Source organism: Rhinatrema bivittatum, chromosome 2 (assembly GCF_901001135.1).
Source record: "Rhinatrema bivittatum chromosome 2, aRhiBiv1.1, whole genome shotgun sequence".
Classification (NCBI taxonomy): Eukaryota; Metazoa; Chordata; class Amphibia; order Gymnophiona; family Rhinatrematidae; genus Rhinatrema; species Rhinatrema bivittatum.
This window is the reverse complement of record NC_042616.1, coordinates 824,193,020-824,218,316: the sequence shown is the minus strand read 5'-3', so window position 1 is coordinate 824,218,316 and position 25,297 is coordinate 824,193,020. Positions and strand designations below refer to the sequence as shown.

The 25,297-nt window shown below is 48.8% G+C and overlaps 1 protein-coding gene across 1 annotated transcript in view; it reads right to left on the bottom strand.

Moving 5' to 3' along the window:
* Positions 1 to 1,578: 1,578 nt before the first annotated feature.
* LOC115083424 (E3 ubiquitin-protein ligase TRIM39-like) overlaps positions 1,579 to 25,297 on the bottom strand; it is a 48,027-nt gene continuing 24,308 nt past the window's right edge. Inside the window, exons 5-9 of the mRNA XM_029587229.1 lie at positions 23,534 to 23,556; positions 19,051 to 19,160; positions 11,188 to 11,217; positions 9,290 to 9,778; positions 1,579 to 1,676 (exon numbers count right to left, since the gene is read on the bottom strand). Of these exons, the coding sequence (XP_029443089.1) occupies positions 1,579 to 1,676; positions 9,290 to 9,778; positions 11,188 to 11,217; positions 19,051 to 19,160; positions 23,534 to 23,556 (750 nt within the window). The remainder of the gene's footprint in view (positions 1,677 to 9,289; positions 9,779 to 11,187; positions 11,218 to 19,050; positions 19,161 to 23,533; positions 23,557 to 25,297) is intronic.

Genomic DNA, 25,297 nt, shown 5'->3' with positions numbered 1-25,297 from the left:
CCCACTAGAGATCTCTCAAGCTATTCGGGATCTCAAAACTAACAAGGCTCCCGGATTGGATGGGTTCACCCCACAATATTACAAGACAATGGCGTCCTCGCTAGTACCCCCTCTGAACGCTTTATTTAATTCTCTACACACCGGGAGTCGACTACGCCCTGAAGCTAATGTGGCCGGCATCACAATTTTAGGCAAACCGGGTCGAGATCTCACACAATGTGGTTCATACAGGCCTATTTCACTTATTAATATAGACCTTAAACCTCTAGCAAAGATACTAGCGTCCCGTTTAAATTCGATCCTGCCACGGTTAATACATTCAGATCAGGCAGGATTTATACCTGGCCGAATGGCAGCTGACAACACCCGGAAAATTATTGATTTAATCGGATAGGTAAAGGAGCGTTCAATACCAGTGGTTCTTCTCTCCGTAGATGCAGAAAAGGCATTTGACATGGTGCATAGGGATGTGAATCGCTTTTGAACGATTAAAATTATCGTCAGATAATTTTAAAATCGTCCAAAATCGTTAGAGTGCACAATACAATACAAATGCCCCCGATTTATCATCAGGGGCATTTGTATTGTATCGTTAAATAGGGCGCGGGAAAACCGGCACACCAAAAAAACCCTAAAACCCAACCCGAACCTTTAAAACAAATCCCCCACCCTCCCGAACCCCCCCAAAATGTTTTAAATTACCTGGGGTCCAGTGGGGGGGGTCCCGACGCGATCTCCCTCTCTCTGGCCACAACTGCGTTAAGAGCAATGGCGCCGGTGGCCCTTTGCCGTTATCATGTGACAGGGCAAAGGTAGCGCCGGCGCCATTTTGGTTCCTGACTCCCGACGTCACGCGTGGAGGAGATCACCCCTGCTGGACCCCCAGGGACCTTTGGCCAGCTTGGGGGGGGTCTCCTGACCCCCACAAGACTTGCCAAAAGTCCAGCGGGGGTCCGGGAGCGACCTCCTGCACGTGGGCCGTATTGCCAATCTTCAAAATGGCGCCGGCGCTACCTTTGCCCTCACTATGTCATACGGGCGACCGTCGCCCGTATGACATAGTGACGGCAAAGGTAGCACCGGCGCCATTGGCAATTCGGGGCCGTATTGCCAATCTTCAAAATGGCGCCGGTGCTACCTTTGCCCTGTCACATGATAAGGGCAAAGGGCCACCGGCGCCATTGCTCTTAACGCAGTCGTGGCCAGAGAGAGGGAGATCGCACCGGGACCCCCTCACTGGACCCCAGGTAATTTAAAACATTGTGGGGGGGTTCGGGAGGGTGGGGGATTTGTTTTAAAGGTTCGGGGTGGGTTTTAGGGCTTTTTTGGTGTGCCGGTTTTCCTGCCCTCCCCCGATTTACGATTTTTAACGATGTAAAAAAAAAAAAAAACTCACGACGATAAGATTTACCTCCCCCCCCCAGCCAAAATCGATCGTTAAGACGATTGATCACATGATTCACACCCCTAATGGTGCACTGGCCTTTCCTGTTCCACACCCTTAAGGCGATGAACTTTGGACCCTTTTTTCTCACTTGGTTGGAGAATTATATGCTAATCCCAGAGTGAGAATCAAGGTCAATGGCACGTATTCAGAGCTTTCCCAATCTCCAGGAGAATGAGACAGGGTTGTCCGTTATCCCCATTGCTTTTTGCTCTCTTTTTAGAACCGCTGGCTATCAAAGTAAGAGCGAATAATTTGATCAGAGGTATCGCAATCGGTGAGCAAGAATATAAAATGTCTATGTTCGCCGATGATATTCTATTCACTCTGGCTAGCCCTTCTAGCTCTTTACATACGACCCTGGAAGAACTACGGGCTTTTGGGAAAGTCTCCAGTTTCACGTTAAATGTTGACAAATCGAAAATCTTAAACGTGTCCACTCCTCAGGCAGAGCTGGATGTCTTGAAATCGATGTTCCCCTTTAAATGGGCATCTAAAAAGATCAAATATCTTGGGATCCATATTAGTGCAGACAACGAGGGGTTATATACTTTAAACTATCCACCTCTCATCCAGAAACTCTTTAAAGATCTGGATCAGTGGTCCGACCTATATCTGTCGTGGTTTGGTCGTATTTCCACTATAAAGATGAATGTGTTACCCAGGCTGGGCTATTTGTTCCAGTCACTTCCCATAGATGCCCTACATCTTAAATTAAGAGATAGCAACAGAAAATTTTCTCATACATATGGAAGAGAAGGCCGCCTAGGATATCCCAAGCCACATTGTACAGACCTAAGCTCAGTGGGGGGGCTGGGAGTCCCAAATCTTAGATGGTACCTCACCGCTGCTCAATTCCGAGCCATATTTGATTGGCATAGGTCCAAAGAACAGAAGCAGTGGGTGGTCATTGAGCAAAATATAATAGGGGGACACCGCTTCGCTCATTGATCTGGCAACCCAGAAGCTCTAGGCCTTCACTGTCTACTCCACCAATAGCAACTAAAACTACTTTGAGCAGTTGGGAGAAATGGAAGCCTCGATTTGCAGGAAGTAGGCGATACTTCTACAGCTCTCACATACAAACCAACACTCATTTCACTGTGGGCAGACAATCTGCATAATTTAATTCCTGGGAGGAGAAGGGGATAATGACCCTGGGGCACATATGGGATGGGAAGTCACTCCTTTCTTTCCCAACACTTTCAGCTAAATACCACTTACAAGCGACGGATAGTTTCCCATATCTACAACTTCGACATTTCTTTCAAGTGGAAAACATGGGTAATGATTTAGTACAAGGAAAGACCCAGATGGAAAATTGGTGTGCTCAAGCTGACTCGCACAAGGGGGCGATCTCCCAGGTGTACAGTTTTCTTGATAAGGATCCTCAAGTAAAACCTGTTTTCATGAAAGCTTGGGAAACAGATCTGGGTAAGACCTTATCAGAGGCCACATGGGACTCTATTTTTTTACACACTAAAAAGAGCTCAGCATATTCGGCTCTGGCAGAGAACAGTTATAAAATTCTACTACGGTGGTATTATACACCAGAGCGTTTACACAGAATTAGAGCTTCTTATAGTTCTAACTGTTGGAAGGGCTGTGGACATCTGGGTTCGTTCTTTCACATGTGGTGGACTTGCCCTAAGCTGGCTACCTTCTGGCAGTCCATCTCACATCTAATACGTACAATCTCTGGTGAAGTTGTTTCGTTAACTCCTGAATCAGTATTGTTGAATGTCACGTTCGATATCCCACCTACTAAACTAAAACTTGTTCATCTCATTATTATGGCGGCTCGTAGGGAACTGGCTTCTCTATGGAGAAATGAGTGTGCCATCCAAGGCGGGCCTCAGACTTCAATTATCTAAATTGGGTTCTGTTCATAAGGCAATCGCTCTGAATACACCACACAATCATCATATTTTGCAAGTACTACAGCCGCTATTCGACTGGCTGGCCAAGACGGTTATTGGTTGACTATGGTGGGGTACGACTATAGCTATCCATCACATAGATTAGTTAGTCTTTATATTGTTTTTACATTGCCTTTGAATGTGGATAGATCAAGTTCATTATAAAACATCCTGCAACACCCGGGGGGGGGGGGGGGGATTGGGGAGGGGAAACTCACCTTGGGTGCTTAAAGAAAAATGGTCACACATCTTGTATATCTTTGTTCTTTTATTGTTATCCACTTATATATGTTTCAGATGTATTATGAAACTGTTTTTTCTTCTGTTGACATTAATAAATGTTAAATAAAAAAAAAATGGTGCCATCCACTGAGGAGCTCCAGAAAGGGGCAGTTTTGTGACCCCCTTACAGGTATCTTAGTGGATCTACCATAGCCCCCTCTTTCTCCTCACCCCTAGGATAAACTTATTGAGGTCTTTATATCAGCGTTTCCCTAACCTGTGTGCAGTGCAGGTTTGCCATGCAGAAAGCCCGCTAGGAAGGTTCAGAGAGCAGCGCTGATCTGTTGCTGCTTCTTTCTCTGCAATATAAACTGCACGGGACCCTGTAGTCTTGTGAGATCTGCGGGACCCCTGCAGAGGAGGAGGCAGCAGCACCAGGTAAGCGCTGCTCACAGGCTCTGCCGCTTGCAGGACATGGGAGAGAAAGGGGAAAGCTGAATGTGCCATGAGGGGGGTGGGGGAGAGGGAAGGGAAAAGGAGGAGATGATGCCAAGGGGATGGGGGAGAAGGAAGGTGATGATGGGGGTGGAGGAGGGGGAATGGAAGATAAGGTGATGATAATACTGGGGGTACAGCAAGGAGAAAGGGAAGGTAATAATACTGAGGGGAAGGGGGAGAGGGAAGGGAGGAGGAAGATGCCAGGGAATGGGGGAAGGGAGGAGAACATGATGATGCTCAGGGATTGAGGGAGAGGATTAGAAAGGAGAGGGAAGGAAATGATGGAAGGTGGGGAGGAAGGGAAGAGAAAGTGATGATGATGTCTGTAGAGGTAGAGGGTAGGTGAGGGAAGGAAACAGAAGGTGATAGTGTTTGTAGTAGTTGTGGATGGATCTTTGGGCCGATGGCAGATGACCACGCCCCCGGGAGGACATCCCGAGAGGGACCACAGGTCAGGCTCAGAGTATGGAGACAGACCCACACTAGTTCTTTTATTAAACAGTATATGGAACCACCAGAGGTGGCAGTAGTGAGCTGGAAGTGCCTGGCTGGGCTCTAGTCCCTCAGATACTGGAACAGCGATCCTGGATAACTGAGCTGTAGAGAAACTGAATATAGTGAGTAGGCAGGGTATGCAGAGTTCATGTACAGATCCTTGATGGTAACATTCACACAATAGTCTCTTAGAAGCAGCCCAGGAGCTGGAAAGGATTAGGCCCTCGAGGAGCGAGTACCTGGTTCCAGGGAATGTGCAGAGAGAGATGGTAACTCACTGGTGTTGTAGGCAGTGATGACTTCCTGGCAGAAGTGGTATTCAGAAGCGAGTCTGGGAACGTGGGCCCTCAAGGAGAGAGTACCGGTTCCAGACTGCAACCTGAAAAACAAGAAAGAGAGCGAGGCCCCTGGGAAGCGGGTACCCCTTGGTAAGTCCATGGAGGCAGAGTAGCAAGGAAACCCTTTGCTAACTCGATTAGTTAGTGAATTCAGAGACCTTAAATATCTGGTGAGGATGATGTCACCTCAGGGGGACGCCCCTGAGGTTCACGCCACTGCTGGTACTTGAGTCGGGGCTGCGCCACTTGCGCGCCCTTAGGTTGCTGGGAAACATGGCAGAGTGGAGCGTCTAGCCGGTCCGGGGACGCCAGAGGGGAATGGCAAGATGACACCACGGCAGCCAAACTTCCAACAGGCAAAGAGGGAGTCGCCAAAGAGGTAAGGTGGGCATAGTGGAGACATCGGGCAGCGACAGTCGCAACAATAATAATGTCTGTTGGAATGGAGGGGATGAGGGAAGGGAAAAGAAGGTGGTGATGATGTCGGTATGGAGGGGGAACAGAAAACAAAAGAGAAGGTGATGATGATGTCTGTGGGAGTGGAGGGGGAGAGAAGAAAAGGTGATGATGATGTCTGTGGGGGTGGAGGGATGGAAAAGAAGGTGATGATGATGTCTCGGGTGGAGGGAGAGAGGGAACGGAAGAGAAGAGAAGGTAAAGATGATATCTGTGGGAGTGGACGGGGTGAGGAAAGGGAAGAGCAGATGATGATGTCTGTAGGAGTGGAGGGGGAAAGGGAAGGGAAGACAAGGTAATGTCTGTGGGAATGGAGGGGAAAGGGAAGAGAAGGTGATGTCTGTGGGAGTTGAGGGTGAGAAAGGGAAGGGAAAAGAAGATGGTGATGATGATGATGATGTCTCTGGGGATGGAGGGGTGAGGGCAAGGAAGCGAAGGTTATGATGTCTATAGGAGTGGAGGGGGTGAGGGATGGGAAAAGAAGATGATGATGATGTCTGTGGGGGAGGAGGGGGAAGATAGAATGGAAGAGAAGATGATGATGTCTGTGGGGGAGGAGGGGGAAGATGGAATGGAAGAGAAGGTGATGATGATGTCTGTGGGGATGGAGGGGGACAGGAAAGGGAAGAGACGGTGATGATGATATCTGTAGGAGTGAAGGGTGGTGATGGAAGGGAAGAGAAGGTGATAATGATGTCTCTGGGGATGGAGAGGGGACAGGAAAGGGAAGAGAAGGTGATGATAAGAACATAAGAAATTGCCATGCTGGGTCAGACCAAGGGTCCATCAAGCCCAGCATCCTGTTTCCAGAGGCCAAACCAGGCCACAAGAACCTGGCAATTACCCAAATACTAAGAAGATCCCATGCTACTGATGCAATTAATAGCAGAGGCCATTCCCTAAGTAAACTTGATTAATAGCCGTTAATGGACTTCTCCTCCAAGAACTTATCCAAACCTTTTTTGAACTCAGCTACACTAACTGCACTAACCACATCCTCTGGCAACAAATTCCAGAGCTTTATTGGGCGTTGAGTGAAAAAGAATTTTTGCCAATTAGTCTTAAATGTGTTACTTGCTAACTTCATGGAATACCCCCCTAGTCCTTCTATTATTTGAAAGTGTAAATAACCGAGTCACATCTACTCGTTCAAGACCTCTCATGATCTTAAAGACCTCTATCATATCCCCCCTCAGCCGTCTCTTCTCCAAGCTGAACAGCCCTAACCTTTTCAGCCTTTTCTCATAGAGGAGCTGTTCCATCCCCTTTATCATTTTGGTTGCCCTTCTCTGTACCTTCTCCATCACAACTATATCTTTTTTGAGATGCGGCGACCAGAATTGTACACAGAATTCAAGGTGCGGTCTCACCATGGAGCGATACAGAGGCATTATGACATTTTCCGTTTTATTAACCATTCCCTTCCTAATAATTCCTAACATTCTGTTTGCTTTTTTGACTGCTGCAGCACACTGAGCTGACGATTTTAAAGTATTATCCACTATGAAGCTTAGATCTTTTTCCTGGGTGGTAGCTCCTAGTATGGAACCTAACATCGTGTAGCTATAGCATGGGTTATTTTTCCCTATATGCATCATCTTGCACTTGTCCACATTAAATTTCACCTGCCATTTGAATGCCCAATCTTCCAGTCTTCCAAGTTTCTCCTGTAATGTATCACTATCCGCTTGTGATTTAACTACTCTGAATAATTTTGTATCATCTGCAAATTTGATAACCTCACTCATCGTATTCCTTTCCAGATCATTTATATATATATTGAAAAGCACCGGTCCAAGTACAGATCCCTGAGGCACTCCACTGTTTACCCTTTTCCACTGAGAAAATTGACCATTTAATCCTACTCTCTGTTTCCTGTCTTTTAACCAGTTTGTAATCCACGAAAGGACATCGCTTCCTATCCCATGACTTTTTAGTTTTCGAAGAAGCCTCTCATGAGGGACTTTGTCTGTGATGTCTGTGAGAGTGGAGTGGGTGAGGGAAGGAGGGAAGAGAAAATGATGGTGGTGGAGGTGATGATGTCTGTGAGTGGGGAGGGGTGAGGGAAGTGAGGGAAGAGAAAGTGATCGTGGTGGAGCGGCAGCCATGACAGCTTGGTCCCAGCTGCGGCGGTCCGCGGCCGGGACCAAGCACTTACTCGTGGCGACGGGTCGCCTCCAAAGGCGTTCTCCGCGTGGCCTGGGCCGCTGCTTGGCCGGCTGCAGGACTCTGCTCCATGCCGTGACTCCACCTCCTTCTCAGCTGCACTAGGGCCGCGCGTGCGGCTGAAGACAGGATTTAAAGGGGCCATGACAGGAATTGTTGTGGCTCCCTTCTGAAGCACCTCCTCCAGGTTTTTGTATTTAAAGGCAAGGTCTGCTCCTCAGATCTTGCCTTGGTATTGAGGTCTGTGCTCTGTTCCAGTGTTTGGTGTTCCTGGTTCTGTGCTTCGTCCCGCTTCTGCTTCTCCCTGTTGGATTGACTCTTGGACCCCTGAAATGAGGAGGGTTTCCGTGTTGCGTGATTTGCGGAAACCATATTGCGAAGGGTATAGGATGTTCTGATCTTCTAGATACTCTGAAAGCTGAGTGTTTACCAGTTTCTCCGTTAGTTTGGCTAAGAATGGGAGATTAGAGATGGGTCTGAAATTGGCTGGATCATTAGGGTCTAGATTGTGTTTCTTAAGGAGGGGTTTGAGTGAAGCGGTTTTTAGTCTGTCTGGGTATATCCCTTGAGTTAGAAAGCAGTTTATGATACTTGTCAGAGGTCTTGAGATCGTGTCTGGGATGAGAAGCAAGAGTTTCGACGGGATATTATCTGCTGGGTGGCTGGATGGTTTCTGTCTTTTTAGGAGGGATTCAATCTCTTTGGTGGAGATTGAGTCAAAATTGTCAAGCTTGGCTCTCGAGGAAGAATGAGGATTCTCGCCTGAAATGAGAGGTATCATAGTTGGAGGTAGGAGGGCAAGCGTATTTGAGATCTTCGGTTGAAAAAATGTAGCGAGCTCATTAGCCTTGAATAGTGCTTGTTCGTCTGGAATAGACGGAGGGGTTGATTTAGTGATTTGTGTTACGTATGAGAATAGTGCTTGGGCATTATATTGGAGATGGTGTATTTTGTTGGAATAGAATTCCCTTTTTGTTAATAGAGTAGAAGTCCTGTAGTGATGTAGAAATCCTTTGTAAGCTGAAAGGGTAGATGTGTTGGGGGTTTTGCGCCATCTGTTTTCCTTGTGACGTAGGTCTTGTTTCATTTGTTTTAGTTCAGGGGTGAACCAGGGTTGATTTCCTTTTTTGTAAAAGGAAACTTCCCCTGTCTCATAGTCCAGGAGAATCCCCACTGCCCGGGGTCTCTCACTCCCAGCCTGGCACTGGGAGGATCCTCAGAGCTGCTTTATAAGTACAGAAGAAAGGCAGGAGAGTGGGAGAAGGTGTAGAGATGAGATTTATTCTCTGCATTGTAAAATTAAACTTCCCCTGCCTCATAGTCCAGGAGAATCCCCACTGCCCGGGGTCTCTCACTCCCAGCCTGGTACTGGGTGCATCCTCAGAGCTGCTTTATAAGTACAGAAGAAAGGCAGGAGAGAGCGAGTGAGGGTGTGGGAGAAGGTGTAGAGATGAGATTTATTCTCTGCATTGTAAAATGAAACTTCCCCTGCCTCATAGTCCAGGAGAATCCCCACTGCCCGGGGTCTCTCACTCCCAGCCTGGCACTGGGAGGAAGCTCAGAGCTGCTTTATAAGTACAGAAGAAAGGCAGGAGAGAGCCAGTGAGGGAGTGGGAGAAGGTGTAGAGATGAGATTTATTCTCTGCATTGTAAAATGAAACCTCCCCTGGCTCATAGTCCAGGAGAATCCCCACTGCCCGGGGGCTCTCACTCCCCGCCTGGCACTGGGAGGATCCTCAGAGCTGCTCTATAAGTACAGAAGAAAGGCAGGAGAGAGCCAGTGAGGGTGTGGGAGAAGGTGTAGAGATGAGATTTATTGTCTGCATTGTAAAATGAAATTTCCCCTCTCTCATAGTCCAGGAGAATCCCCACTGCCTGGGGTATCTTAGTCAGGGGGAGCTCTGTCCAGGGGGAGGTGAGGGCCCAGCATTGATCTTCTTCAAATCGCAGCATCACTACCCAGTATCCCTCCTCAGTTGTTAGTGAGATCTCCCCCTCCCTCCTCACAGAGTCTCTGCACACCCCCAGCTCACAGGAACCATAATCCAGCAACTCCACCCCCACCTCCCAGTAATGTCTCCCCGAGGTGAAGCCCTCACGCCCCAGTACACAGCGCTCAGTATCAAATCTCCGGGGACTGTGGGGGAGGCTCTGCTTGTTCTGTCTCTCTGTGACACTTTTCCCATCCTCATACAGGAGGAGCTCAGGATGCGCAGTTTCAGAATCCAGAGTCACAGGCACTGCAGAGAGGAGGAGACATTAATAAACATGAGCACACACTCCTCATTGGCTCCTCACACACCTCTAACCCCCTTTGGGACCCTTAATTTTCAATATATTTATAAATGATCTGTGACGTAAATCAAATTTGCAGATGATACAAAAAAGCAAACACACAAGGGATTTCTACCCAGAAAGATTCAATTGTGCATTTAGTCTCATGCAGGATGTTTATCCTGTTGGACTCTATGCCATCCCGGACATAAAGCGCCATTACCACCTCCCGGGTCCTCCTCTCTGTCATTGCGATATAATTTGTCCCCCATTATAGCACTGTCCCATTGGTTGTCCTCCTTCCACCAAGTCTCTGAGATGCCAATTAAGTCTGCTTACTCTATAAGAGGAGCTCTTTTATTGGCTGTCACTCACTGACAGGACTCAGCCATACCAGCGATCCTATTGGCCTGCTGCCCTCCAGTATCTCCCATTGGACTGATTCCCCTTACATCATCAGTGAAAGGGAGTTTCTAATTAGCTAATTCACTGCCGGGCTTCCTATAACTCACAGCCCCATTGGCCTCCTCTTCCCATTTATATTTCCTTTCCACTGAAACCCCCTCTTCCCATGACACCCCCCCCCTCAATAAAGGCAGGGGCAGTCCTTAGTATAAGGGGCGGGGTCTGTGTCACTCCCTGCATGCACTCCTGCGGCAGGAAGTGCAGTAAATGCACCGAGTGGCAGGAGGGAGTGGTGCTGGTGCTGGGGTCTGGACCGGGAGAAGCTGCACCAGCAACGCAGGCGGGAAGGAGACGCAGAGAGCGGAAAGAGCGGGGCCAGCACAGAGCAAGGGGCAGAGGAGAGTGAAGGCTGCAGGGGCGGCAGATTCACAGCTGAGAAGGGGAAGGGGGGAGGACTGGGGCATTCAGAGGGGGGAGTAGAGGGGGGATGATTTCAATTGGAAGGGGAGGGAGGGCTCGGGAATGGAGGGATGGTGATAGTGATGGAGGAAGAGCTAGGGGAGGTCAGGAGGCTGTAGGGGCAGCAGAGTCACAGCTGAGAGTGGGAGCCTGTGGAAAAGAGACTGCTGAGGTTGGAAGGGGAAGAGGAGGAGAATGTTTAGATCAGGCTTGGAGGGGAGAGGGAGGAAGAGGGTAAAGATACTGCTGGTGTCTGAGGGAGGAGAGAGCTGGGGTTACCTATGCCCTGACTGCCTAGCAGGGGACCCATTGCATGAGCACCCAGGGCTCTGCCCCCGTGCCCTGAATCTCAGGTAACAGAGAACTGCCCTCTGCTTCCTGCCCCAACCCCTCCCCTCTCAGGAAGCAGGCAGGGGGCAGGAGGAGAAGGGGGAGGCTGAAGGAGACCCTGTAGCAGCTCTCATTCATAGACGGGATCATTTGTATAATTAGTTATATCAGAGGCAGTTACCTGCATATCTGGCACATCCCATCCACCACTCTGAATTAAAACAAAGAGAAACACGGATCAGAGGTCAGAGAAGAGAAATAAATACAGTGCCAGGCAGAAATATATTTATCAGACTGTGAATAAAACTTTCCCAGTCCTGCAGGGTGTTACGATTCAACGAATCGGTGAACCCTTGGGCTGCAATGACAAGGTATAAAGGCTTACCACGGTTCCTCATCATCCCCCCTTTCCCCGGCAGTGGTAGAACCGGGCCAGGGAGACCCAAAGGATACAAATTCGGATTCCAGTAGCAATGATGTGGGACCCGGAGGTTTCTCCCCGGAGTTTGTGCTACTAATGCATGAAGCCTTCCTGGCCAGGAAGGCTGTGAAGAGGAGGTCTCAGGACAATGCTGGTGGCCCTGCCAAGCATCTGAAGTCACAGGTTCTACCTTCTCCAGGCCCTCGGGCACATGGGAGCCGTGGAGATGCGGGGAGCATGGGGGACCCCCGGTTGGGGGATCTAGCCATACCCCTGGACGACACTGACCCCGATCTGGACCCAGATGCCGGCAGGGATGATCCATTGTTGCTGGACACCTCTGGGGGGGAGGGGGGTCTGGCTGTTCAAGCAGGAGGAATTGCTTCCCCTTATTCCTCAGGTGCTGGAGGAACTGGGGCTCAAACTGTCACAGGAGGATTCAGACAGCGAAGGGGTCAACCCGGTCCTGGATGGACTGCGTGGATCCCCCTTGGCTTTTCCAATTCTGAAGAGAATTCAGAAGCTTATCAGCAGGGAGTGAGATGCCCCAGAGGCCGGTCTCAAGGTGGGACGGGTCATGGCCAAGCTGTACCCGCTGTCAGTAGAGCATTTGGAGCCCTTACGAACACCCAAGGTGGACGCTGCGGTTGCAGCAGTTACTAAGAAAACTACCCTTCCGGTGGCAGGGTCAGCCGCCCTGAAGGACGTTCAGGGCCGCAAATTGGAGGTCCACCTGAAGCGCCTTTTTGAAGTTTCGGCTTTGAGCCTCAGAGCAGCAGCCTGTGCCAGTATGATGCAGCGCGCCTGCTTGTGTCGGATCCAGCAGCCACAGGACTCGACCTCTGCAGGGATCATGTCCCAGGCTTAAGTGGCTTGCCTGGAGGCGGGGGTGGCATAAACGGCAGATGCCCCATATGACCTGGTATGAACATCGGCGCGTTCCATGGTCTCTTCAGTGGCGGCCAGACGCTTGCTGTGGCTCTGGAATTGGTCAGCTGACTCTTATTTATTTATTTATTTTATTTATTTGCTGTTTTTATATACTGACATTTCTTTAGTAACTTCACATCGGTTCACAGATAACAGAAACATTGCAGCTGTGCGAACTAGAACAAACATATGCAACAGTGCTTTACAATAAACATTTACAATAATCAATAAACTTTACAATAAACTTGTTAACGAAAATAATAAACTTGTTAACGAAAATATGCAACAGTGCTTTACAATAAACTTATTTAACCGGGGGGGGGGAGGAGGGGTAACAGTGGAAACAATGGAAGGGAAATCAAATAGCGGTACATAGCAAATTCTCGCTGAACTTATGTCTGTAAATAAATAGAATGAGTTTTATAAAACACAATTGGAAAAGAGAGAAGCTTCTTCTAAAGCTCGCTTATGCAATCTCCCCTTTAGGGGGAAGCTCCTGTTTGGCGAGGACCTGGACCAGCTGGTGAAGTCGCTGGGAGAGTCCAAAGGCAATAGGCTCCTGGAGGATGGAAAGCATTTGCCCCAAGGAGCCGGATTAGAGACTCCAGGAGGTTTAAATCAGGAACGGGGGTTCCTCCTCTTCCTATAGATCCAGACCTTTCTCAGGGCGACAATGGTCCTTTCGGGGAGCCAACCAAGCAGCAAGGGGAGGTGCCGGCCAGGGCTCTGGGGCCGGAAAATCTTCACATTAAATCAGGATCACCCACTCCTCGGAGACAGCCATAAGAGGATGACTGTCCCAGTTTTACGAGGAGTGGGCAAGGATCACAACTGACCAGTGGGTTCTCCGGGTGATCCGCATAGGATATGCCTTAGAATTTTCACACCCTCCCAAGGACGCCTTCCTGTTGTCTTGCTGTTCTTCCCGAAACAGGCGTGCCGCGGTGGAGAGCATGCTCTGCCATGTATTAAGCCTGCAGGTCATTGTTCCAGTTCCAGGGGCGGAACAGGGAGCTGGTCGATACTCCGTGTACTTTGTGGTGCCAAAGAAAAAAGAAACCTTTCGCCCCATCCTGGACATCCAGCAAGTCAACCGGAGTCTGAAGGTTCTGCGCTTTCGAATGGTGATTGCAGCAGTGTGCAAGGAAGAGTTCCTCGCCTCCCTGGACCTAACAGATGGTTACCTCCATATCCCAATTCAGAGCGATCATCAGCAGTTTCTGCGGTTTTTGATCCTGGGGCAGCATTTCCCGTTTTGTGCGCTCCCCTTCAGTATAGAATCGGCGCCCCACATCCTCACCAAGGTTATGATAGTTGTGGCAGCAGACCTCCGGCAGGAAGGGGTGTTGGTGCACCCGTACATAGACAACTGGCTCCTCCAGGCAAAGTCGGAGGAAGATTGTCAGCCGACTATTCTTCATGTGACTCACATGCTGCAGTCATTGAGCTGGGTGATCAACTTTCCCAAGAGTCACTTGATTCCCTCCCAGGCACTGGAATATCTGGGAGCTCGCTTCGACACTCACCTGGGCCGGGTGTTTCTAACAGAGGACTGGAGGCAAAAACTACAACAGCAGGTGACCAGTTTTCGGGGGTCACAGATTCCAATAGCCTGGGACTATCTGCAAGTTCTGGGATCCATGGCATCGAAGCTAGAGCTCGTCCAGTGGGCCTTTGCTCACATGAGACCTTTGCAGCAGGCTCTCCTGTCCCGGTGGAGTTCAGTGACAGAACAATATCAGGTGCGCCTGCCCCTGACCTCGCAGTCCAGATCCAGCCTGGAGTGTTGGTTAGTAGATGCCAATCTGCAGAAAGGAATGTCCCTCGAAACCCCAGACTGGATGGTGGTTACCACGGATGCCAGCCTGCAAGACTGGGGTGCGGTCTGCTTAGGCAGAGCGGCACAAGACGTATGGTTGGAATCGGAATGCCTTTGGTCCATCAACCGCCTGGAGACCAGGGCAATCTGCAGGGCCTTGGAGGCTTTTCTGGATCTGGTACAGGGGCGGATGATTCGCGTGTTTTCGGACAATGCCACCACGGTGACATACCTCAACCGTCAGGGAGGAAACAAGAGCCCAGCCATAGCCAGGGAAGCCCATCTCCTCTTCAACTGGGCCGAGCGCCATTTGGAGGGCATTACGGCCTCGCATGTGGCGGGTGTCGAGAACGTCCAAGCAGACTTCCTAAGCAGACAACAGCTGGACCCAGGAGAGTGGGAGCTGTCCGGAGAGGCATGGAACCTCATTTGTGCCCGATGGGGGACTACCCAGTTGGAACTCATGGCGACCCGACTCAACGCGAAAACATCGCGATTTTTTCAGTCGATGGAAGGAATTGGGATCCTTGGGTCTCAACGCACTGGTGTCCAAATGGCCTTCAGGGATCCTATTGTATGCTTTCCCTCCATGGCCTCTCATAGGTTGAGTTTTCAGACGAGTGGAACAGCACCCGGGTCAGGTGGTGCTGGTGGCTCCAGAGTGGCCTCGGCACTCTTGGTTCTACCCTTAACTATTAAGTCTTAAGCTCACCTTTGATGCAACTCCAACATTGCTCTCTGCATCAATGACAGGGGATGGCAGAAAATTTGAATCAAACAGTTACCAACAAGTGCCCCTAACTTAGGGGTAGATTTTTAAAAACTGCACGATCGCGTATTTTTGTTTGCGCAGCAGGCTCAAACAAAAGTACAATGGATTTTATAAGATACGCGCATAGCCACGCGTATCCTCTAAAATCCTGGATCGGCGCGCGCAAGGCTGCCGATTTTGGGCAGCCGGTGCGCACCGAGCCGCGCAGCCTGCCTCCGTTCCCTCCCCTCACCTTCTCCTCCCTTCCTCTACCTAACCCACCCCCCCGGCCCTATCTAAACCCCCCCCCCTACCTTTATCCATGGATTTACGCCTCCCGGAGGGAGATGTAAATCCACGCGCGCCAGCGGGCTGCTGGCGCGCCGAGACCCAACCCGGGGGCGGTTCCGGAGGGTGCGGCCATGCCCCCGGAACGCCTCGGCCCGAAACCACGCCCCCGGGCCCGCTCCCGAAACGTGGCGTCCCGCCCCCAAAATGCTGCGTCGTTCGGCCCCGCCCCCGACACGCCCCCGTCCAAAAACCCCGGGACCTACGCGCATCCCGGGGTTCTGCGCGCGCAGGCGGCCTATGGAAAATAGGCGCGCCGGCGCGCAAGGCCCTGCTTTCATAAATCCGGGCGGGATATTCAGTAGGAAGTGAGTGACAGATGGACTGAGCTGCTCTCTCTGTTGGTAAAACACAATATTCACAATAAAGTGATGACTTATCGCTATATAAAGTTAAATATTACGTGGGGGTCATATTCAGTAGGAAGTGAGTGACAGATGGACTGAGCTGCTCTCTCTGTTGGTAAAACACAATATTCACAGTAAAGTGATGACTTATCTGTATATAAAGTTAAATATTACATGGGGGTCATATTCAGTAGGAAGTGAGTGACAGATGGACTGAGCTGCTCTCTCTGTTGGTAAAACACAATATTCACAGTAAAGTGATGACTTATCTGTATATAAAGTTAAATATTACATGGGGGTCATATTCAGTAGGAAGTGAGTGACAGATGGACTGAGCTGCTCTCTCTGTTGGTAAAACACAATATTCACAATAAAGTGATGACTTATCTCTATATAAAGTTAAATATTACGTGGGGGTCATATTCAGTAGGAAGTGAGTGACAGATGGACTGAGCTGCTCTCTCTGTTGGTAAAACACAATATTCACAGTAAAGTGAGGATTTATCTGTATATAAAGTTAAATATTACATGGGGGTCATATTCAGCAGGCCTGTTACTGAACATTTTATCTTGTAAAATTAGCTGGATAACTTGTGCTGTATGTTTAGCGGAAAGGAAAATTAGTTTCTTACCTGATAATTTTCGTTCCTGTAGTACCACGGATCAGTCCAGACACCTGGGTTGTGACTCCGCACCAGCAGATGAAGACAGAGCAAGACTTGTCGGGCTCCCTACATATAGTAAGGTGCCACCCACAGCCCCTCAATCTTACGTAATGTCAAAGCAAATGAAGTGCCCGACTAACTAACTAAAAAAAACACGACCTTCAACACAGGCCAATTTAACAACTCCTCCAGCTGGATCCGAACTGCCAGAACCAGAGGCGAACAGCATTATTCCGAACTTGAATAAATGAGAACTTGAATCCAACCGAGCGGACTCTCTGTCACTTCAGCGCAAATCAGAAACCAGAACATATGGGCGGAAGCCTGGACTGATCCGTGGTACTACAGGAACGAAAATTATCAGGTAAGAAACTAATTTTCCTTTCCCTGTACATACCCGGATCAGTCCAGACACCTGGGATGTACCAGAGCTAATTACTGAGGGTGGGAAGCAGAGAGTCCCGCTCGAAGAACACTATCTCCAAACCCCCTAGCATCAGCCGCCTGGACATCAAGTCGGTAATGTCTAGAAAAAGTATGCAACGACTTCCACGTCGCTGCCCTGCAGATCTCTTGCGGGGACACCTGAGAGGCCTCCGCCCATGATGTGGCATGAGAACGTGTCGAATGAGCACGGAGGCCCCTAGGAGCCGACTTGCCCCGCAAAAGATACGCCGAACCGATAGCCTCCTTGAGCCAAAGTGCAATCATGGTCCGAGAGGCAGAAGAACCCCTCCTTGAACCAGAGCACAAAACAAACAGGTGGTCTGAAACTCGGAAAGGATTCGTAACCGCCAGATAACAGAGCAGAACCCTGCGGACATCGAGTTTTCTCAAATCTTTTGACCCCTTGTCAAGCTGGTCCACTCCCGGAAAAGCGGGAAGCTCAATAGACTGATTCAAGTGAAACGCTGATACCACCTTCGGCAGAAAGGACAGGACCATTCTCAAGGAAACCCCGGAATCTGAGATTCGCAAAAACGGTTCTCTACAAGACAGAGCCTGTAACTCCGAAACTCGTCTAGCTGACGCAATCGCGACCAGAAAAACCGTCTTCAAAGTAAGATCCTTAAGATCGTTTCAGAGGCTCAAACGGCGCTGCACAGAGAGCTGACAGAACCCAGTTTAGATTCCAGGACGGACAAGAATTCCGCACTGGCGGGCGCAAATGTTTAGCCCCCCGAAGAAAACGCGCCACATCCGGATGGAGTGCCAAGGACACCCCCTGGACCTTCCCTCTGAGACAACCAAGGGCAGCTACCTGGACTCTAAGAGTACTACAAGACAGCCCTTTCGAGAGACCCTCCTGGAGAAAAGCGAGGACCTCAGGCACGGCCGCCCGGATAGGGTTCACCTTGCGAGATCTGCACCAGTCCTCAAATACCGCCCAAACCCGAACGTAGGCTAAGGACATAGACTGTTTCCTAGCTCTCAACAAAGTGGCTACCACCGCATCCGAGTACCCCTTAGACTTTAGACGTGCCCTCTCAAAAGCCAAGCCGCGAGACAAAAGTGATCCGCATCCTCCAAACAGACGGGTCCTTGGCGAAGAAGGATCGCGGCCCCGCGAAACCGAAGAGGAGGTTCCGCTGCAAGCTGTAGAAGATCCACGAACCACGGTCGCCTTGGCCACTCCTGCGCCACCAAGATCACCTCTGACGGGTGCAACTCTATTTGCCGAAGTACCTTGCCTATCAGGGGCCAAGGAGGGAAGACATACAGCAACACGTCCGTGGGCCAGGGAAGCACCAACATGTCGACGCCTTCCGCCCCTCGCTCCCTCCGCCGACTGAAAAACCACAGAGCCTTTGCGTTCCGAGCGGTGGCCATCAGATCCATGTGTGGCTGTCCCCACCTGGCGCAGATGAGGTGATAAGCTACGTCCGGCAGCTCCCATTCTCCTGGGTCCAGACGATGTCGGCTGAGGAAGTCCGCTTGGATGTTGTCTACTCCGGCAGCTGCCAACAAAGTCCCCGAAAACGTTTTTTTTTTTTTGTACTTATGCCGCTGGCCCGGGTCCTGAACCGTCTGCTCCAGCGGGGCTGAGTGAACCGAGCTCCCCAGTGTCACCCTGACGCTGCTGCCAGCCACGGCTGGGTCCTCGACCCTCAGCAGCGGCCTCAACCAGGGGGGGATGGTTCCCTCAGGACCTTCCCAACCCCCCTGGGAGGCTTCCACCGACGGGAGACTTCTTTCTTCTTTCCTTCTGTTTAGTTCTTTTTTTTTTTTTTAAACTATCCCTGACTATCTATGCAAACAACCCCAGGGATCTCAGAGACTGTGGGTGGACCTGCCCCATCTGCTGGAGACAGAGAAAGACTGAGGGGCTGTGGGTGGCGCCTTACTATATGTAAGGAGCCCGACAAGTCTTGCTCTGTCTCCATCTGCTGGTGCGGAGTCACAACCCAGGTGTCTGGTCTGATCCGGGTACGTACAGGGAATAATCATTCCTCTGAATATACTTCCCTAAATCTCTATAGAATATACTGAGAGAATTCAGAGATTTACATTTAAAATGTGTTTCATAGGGCAGGCTTTGCAATTTGAGAGTTTGGTAAATGTAAGAGAAAGAATAAATAAGAGATCGGGGAAGACAGGAGACAACAGGATCAGGACCACAGACAGAGGAAGGGGAAGAGAGGAGCAATCGCTCATCTGTACAGACAGATTGCAGATCTGCATCTGAGAAACTCCACATTTTGACCGCTAATGATTTAATGTAAACAAATAAAGCAAAAGTAAGAGAGAGAGAGATTCTTCTACCTCCAAAACTTGTGATCACTTTCTTCAATTGCTGAGGATATCTCAGTGAGAAATCCCCTCTCAAGTCAGTAGAAACAGCCTCTGGTTCTGGAAACTCCACGTTCTGACACCTACAGGTAAGAGAGTCACTGGGATTATTCTGGGAGATGTTCAACCCCAGGGGAGAGACATGGGACAGGTGGAGAGAATGAGATATAACTACAGGTAAGAGAGTTACTGGGATTATTCTGGGAGGTGTTCAACCCCAGGAGATAGAGATGGAACAGGTGGAGGGAATGAGATATAACTACAGGTAAGAGAGTCACTGGGATTATTCTGGGAGATGTTCAACCCCAGGGGATAGACATGGGACAGGTGGAGAGAATTTTTATTTATTTATTTATTTAACACTTTTTTTATACCGACCTTCATAGTAATAACCATATCGGATCGGTTTACATTTAACAAGGGTATAACTGGCGCATAACTAAAGTAAGTTAAACAATAGAGGTGAATAAGGCAAAGTTACATTCAACAAGGAGAAAGAACTTGGAAGCTTATGTAGCTGGAAGGAAGTAAAAGGTGGTGATAATCAAGAAAATACAATAGAGGATACGGGTTAAAGCTTAAGGTGCTTTAACCTAGAAGTGCCATAGTCCATCGTTCATGAAGATCAAGGCCATCGTCCAAGTAAGAGAAGGGCAACTAGTGATTGTCTGGGGGATCCCCGAAGGCTTGGTAAAAGAGCCACGTCTTGAGTTTTTTTCTGAAAGTTAAAAGGCAGGGTTCCAGCCTGAGGTCTGAAGGGATATTATTCCAGATAGATGGTCCTGCAATCGAGAACGCTCGGTCTTTGGTCGAGGAGAGACGTGTGGCTTTAGTCGGGGAAATTTCAGAGTTCCTTTGTGAATATCTCTAGTTGGTCTGTTGGAGGAGTGTAGATTGAAGGGGAATTCAAGATCGAGTTGAAGTTGATGGTGGATGAATTTGTGTATTAGGGTGATTGATTTGTATAATATTCTAAAACTCACTGGTAACCAATGTAGGTTTCTGAGAATGGGAGAGATGTGTTCACCACGGCTGGTGTTGGTCAGCAATCTCGCTGCGGCATTTTGTATCATCTGCAGTGGTTTGGTGGTAGATTTGGGGAGGCCTAAGAGGAGGGCAATGCAGTAGTCGATCTTAGCGAATAGCAGCGCTTGGAGGACTGTCCTGAAGTCATAGAAAAATAGGAGTGGTTTGAGACGTTTTAGAACCTGTAGTCTGTAGAAGCAGTCTTTGGATGTGGTATTGACCATTTTCTTTAGGTTTAGTCGATTATCTAGAATTACCCCAAGGTCTCTGACATGAGTATGGGTGATGTGGGAGTTGTGTGGGGATGAAGGGGGGAAGTTTTCTTCGTTTGACGAGATGAGGAGGAGCTCTGTTTTTGAGGCATTGAGGACCAAGTTTAGACTGTTGAGAAGACTGGTAATAGATAGGAGGCAGTTATTCCAATGGGAGAGAGCTTTTGAGATAGAATCTGTTATTGGGATTAGAATCTGTACGTCGTCTGCGTACAGATAATGAATTAGATTGAGATCTGTTAGTAATTGGCAAAGGGGGAGGAGGTAGATGTTAAAGAGGGTTGGGGATAAAGAGGATCCTTGTGGTACACCAAGAGTGGACTTTGTTAAAGGTGACTCTTTATTATTGATTTTGACTTTAAAGGTTCTATTGCAGAGGAAGGACTTGAACCAACTGTGGGCTGATCCCGAGATACCGATATCTGTTAGGCGATCCAGAAGGATGGAATGGTTGACGGTGTCAAATGCCGCCGAGATGTCTAGCAGGACTAATAAAAAGGAGTAGCCTTTGTCTAAACCCATTATAATATGGTCTGTAAGAGAAATGAGGAGGGTTTCCGTGTTGCGTGATTTGCGGAAACCATATTGCGAAGGGTATAGGATGTTCTGATCTTCTAGATACTCTGAAAGCTGAGTGTTTACCAGTTTCTCCGTTAGTTTGGCTAAGAATGGGAGATTAGAGATGGGTCTGAAATTGGCTGGATCATTAGGGTCTAGATTGTGTTTCTTAAGGAGGGGTTTGAGTGAAGCGGTTTTTAGTCTGTCTGGGTATATCCCTTGAGTTAGAAAGCAGTTTATGATACTTGTCAGAGGTCTTGAGATCGTGTCTGGGATGAGAAGCAAGAGTTTCAACGGGATATTATCTGCTGGGTGGCTGGATGGTTTCTGTCTTTTTAGGAGGGATTCAATCTCTTTGGTGGAGATTGAGTCAAAATTGTCAAGCTTGGCTCTCGAGGAAGAATGAGGATTCTCGCCTGAAATGAGAGGTATCATAGTTGGAGGTAGGAGGGCAAGCGTATCTGAGATCTTCTGTTGAAAAAATGTAGCGAGCTCATTAGCCTTGAATAGTGCTTGTTCGTCTGGAATAGACGGCGGGGTTGATTTAGTGATTTGTGTTACGTATGAGAATAGTGCTTGGGCATTATATTGGAGATGGTGTATTTTGTTGGAATAGAATTCCCTTTTTGTTAATAGAGTAGACGTCCTGTAGTGATGTAGAAATCCTTTGTAAGCTGAAAGGGTAGATGTGTTGGGGGTTTTGCGCCATCTGTTTTCCTTGTGACATAGATCTTGTTTCATTTGTTTTAGTTCAGGGGTGAACCAGGGTTGATTTCCTTTTTTGGTGGGATTGATTGTTTTGGAGGCAATTGGGCACAATTTGTTTGCAACTGTTTCCGTAATCTTATGCCAGGAGGAAAGGGCTGAGTCAGGATTGGATAGGTCTAGGTTAGTGAGTTCCTTGGAGAGTTGATCACTAAGTATGTCGGATGGGCATGATTTCCTGAATTGAATGGTAGAAAGGTGAGGTGAGGTGAGGTGTGTGTCTGTTTGTATGTGGAGAAGGAGGATTCTATCAGAAAATGATCTGACCAGGGGATTGGGGTACAAGAGGGTTCTATTGTTGGCGAGAAGGTAGAATTGATGAATATTAGATCCAGAGTGTGTCCAGCTTTATGAGTAGGGCTGTTGATGGTCTGGGTGAATCCCATTGCACTGAGAGTGGTGAAGAGGGCTTCACAATTCGAGGAGCGAGGAATAGCATCAGTATGGAGGTTAAAGTCACCCATGATCATAGTTGGGAGGTCTGAATTGATATGTTTCACGATGGATTCTATGAGGGGTGAAGGGTCTGTTTCAAGAACTCCAGGCGGAGCGTAGACTAACAATAGTTGTAGTTGTTTTGATTTGAGTAGACCCAATTCTAATTTGGACTCAGTCTTGATTGTATGTGCGGTTAGCCTGAGTTCTTTCTTGGTAGCTAGAAGACCGCCTCCTCTTTTTTTGTGTCTGTGAAAGGTGGAGATGTCATATATATGAGTAGGTAGTTGGTTGATTAGAGCAATGTCCGAATTTTTTAACCAGGTTTCTGTGATTGCACAGATGTCTGGGTTGGTATCTAGGAGATAGTCGTTGAGGATGTGTGTCTTTTTAGTTAGGGATTGCGCATTGATAAGGGTTACTGAGAGTAGTGTGAGGCCTAGTAGTTGGTTCAATGGTGAGAATGAGATATAACTAAGGGTAAGAGAGTTACTGGGATTATTCTGGGAGGTGTTCAACCCCAGGGGATGGACATGGGACAGGTGGAGAGAATGGGATATAACTACAGGTAAGAGAGTCACTGGGATTATTCTGGGAGGTGTTCAACCCCAGGGGATGGACATGGGACAGGTGGAGAGAATGGGATATAACTACAGGTAAGAGAGTCACTGGGATTATTCTGAGAGATGTTCAACCCCAGGGGATAGACATGGGACAGGTGGAGAGAATGAGATATAACTAAGGGTAAGAGAGTTACTGGGATTATTCTGGGAGATGTTCAACCCCAGGGGATAGAGATGGAGCAGATGGGATCATCCTGATGATGCCCTGGTCTTGAACCCTGTGAGCAAGGATGGGAAAGTTAGTGGAGGGAGGGGTGAACTATTCAGAACAGCTCCTCCACTGAGGTTGCTGGAATAGCTGCCCCCCTGCTGTTTATAAAAGCGGCTGCATTAATTCTAGCTCTGGCATTCTGGATTAGAGTTAAAGAGAGTAGGAGTGTTTATCTGGAGTTGTTCCCCGGTTTGGGTTCTAGGTTACACAGCCTGAGCCATTACCCAAGTGGGAAGGGGAGCAGGGCCTGCCTTGGTGCTGGTTCTACAAGAACATAAGACTTTGCCATTATGGGTCAGACCAAAGGACCATCAAGTACCTGGCAGGATCCCAAGGGGTAGCGAGACTCCAAGCTGCTCATCCCAGTGAGAAGGGGATTCCTACAGTTCCACCTTAATAATGGTTTATGGACTTTTCCTCCAGGAACTTATTCAAACCAAATCCCACTTCTCCCTCCAGTTCACCAATCAATAAGATTCTTTGTTACCCCTCTTATCCCCTTCAAGTTCCATCTTCAAAAATACAAATTTCCAACCGCATGGAAAAGATGAGAAAGTAATTTGTACCTGCTCAGGGTGGCCTTCACATCCTAGAAGAGAAACGAGACAGAGATTATTTCTAGCTCCACCCTACAGATCATGAGCAGCCGTTATACACTTTAGGATATTCCACACTCAGCTCTCTGCAATCACACAACTGCCTGTTTATAGAGCAAAGAAACTCCATGCAATAAAAGAGAATCATCCTTCCTCCTTCTCACAGGCAGGGAGCAGTTTGATGAGGAGCAGGCATTGGGGCTCCTAATCAGGGGATTAGGAACAGGAGAAGGAACAGGAGAGAGGCAGGGACTGAGGGGTTTTCTTATGAGAGCTCCCCTGGAAGATGTAAGGAGAGAGGCCGGGACTGAGGTGTTTTCTTATGAAAGCTCCCCTAGAAGTTGTAAGGAGAAAGGCTGGGACTGAGGGGTTTTCTTATGAGAGCTCCCCTGGAAGATGTAAGGAGAGAGGCTGGGACTGAAGGGTTTTCTTATGAGAGCTCCCCTGGAAGATGTAAGGAGAGAGGCTGGGACTGAGGGGTTTTCTTATGAGAGCTCCCCTGGAAGATGTAAGGAGAGAGGCTGGGACTGAGGGGTTTTCTTATGAGAGCTCCCCTGGAAGATGTAAGGAGAGAGGCTGGGACTGAGGGGTTTTCTTATGAGAGCTCCCCTGGAAGATGTAAGGAGAGAGGCTGAGACTGAGGGATTTTCATATGAGAGCTCCCCTGGAAGATGTAAGTAGAGAGGCTGGGACTGAGGGGTTTTCTTATGAGAGCTCCCCTGGAAGATGTAAGGAGAGAGGCCGGGACTGAGGGGCTTTCTTATGAGAGCTCCCCTGGAAGATGTAAGGAGAGAGGCCGGGACTGAGGGGCTTTCTTATGAGAGCTCCCCTGGAAGATGTAAAGAGAGAGGCCAGGACTGAGGGGTGTTCTTATGAGATCTCCCCTGGAAGATGTAAAGAGAGAGGCCGGGACTGAGGTGCTTTCTTATGAGAGCTCCCCTGGAAGATGTAAAGAGAGAGGCTGGGACTGAGGGGTGTTCTTATGAGATCTCCACTGGAAGATGTAAGGAGAGAGGCTGGGACTGAGGGGTGTTCTTATGAGGGCTCCCCTGGAAGATGTAAAGAGAGAGGCTGGGACTGAGGGGTTTTCTTATGAGAGCTCCCCTGGAAGATGTAAAGAGAGAGGTTGGGACTGAGGGGTGTTCTTATGAGATCTCCACTGGAAGATGTAAGGAGAGAGGCTGGGACTGAGGGGTTTTCTTATGAGGGCTCCCCTGGAAGATGTAAAGAGAGAGGCTGGGACTGAGGGGTTTTCTTATGAGAGCTCCCCTGGAAGATGTAAAGAGAGAGGCTGGGACTGAGGGGTGTTCTTATGAGATCTCCCCTGGAAGATGTAAAGAGAGAGGCTGGGACTGAAGGATTTTTTTATGAGAGCTCCCCTGGAAGATGTAAAGAGAGAGGCTGGGACTGAAGGATTTTCTTATGCGAGCTCCCCTGGAAGATGTAAAGAGAGAGGCTGGGACTGAAGGATTTTCTTATGCGAGCTCCCCTGGAAGATGTAAGTGTAAACCACCTCTCTCGTGGTGTAAGAAGACCATCGTGGCCGGTATTGATGTAAATTATATTAAAAATTGTAGTCAATAAATTAGGCAGCAAATTCTTTGATGTTGCCTGCAAGAGAGTACTGTACAAGGCCTTCCTCCCTACTAGGTCTCCCTTAGGAATGGGGTGCGTAGGAATTCGAATTGCTACCACCCACCCAGTGTAGTCTCTTGCCGGTAAAGAGGGGAGGCA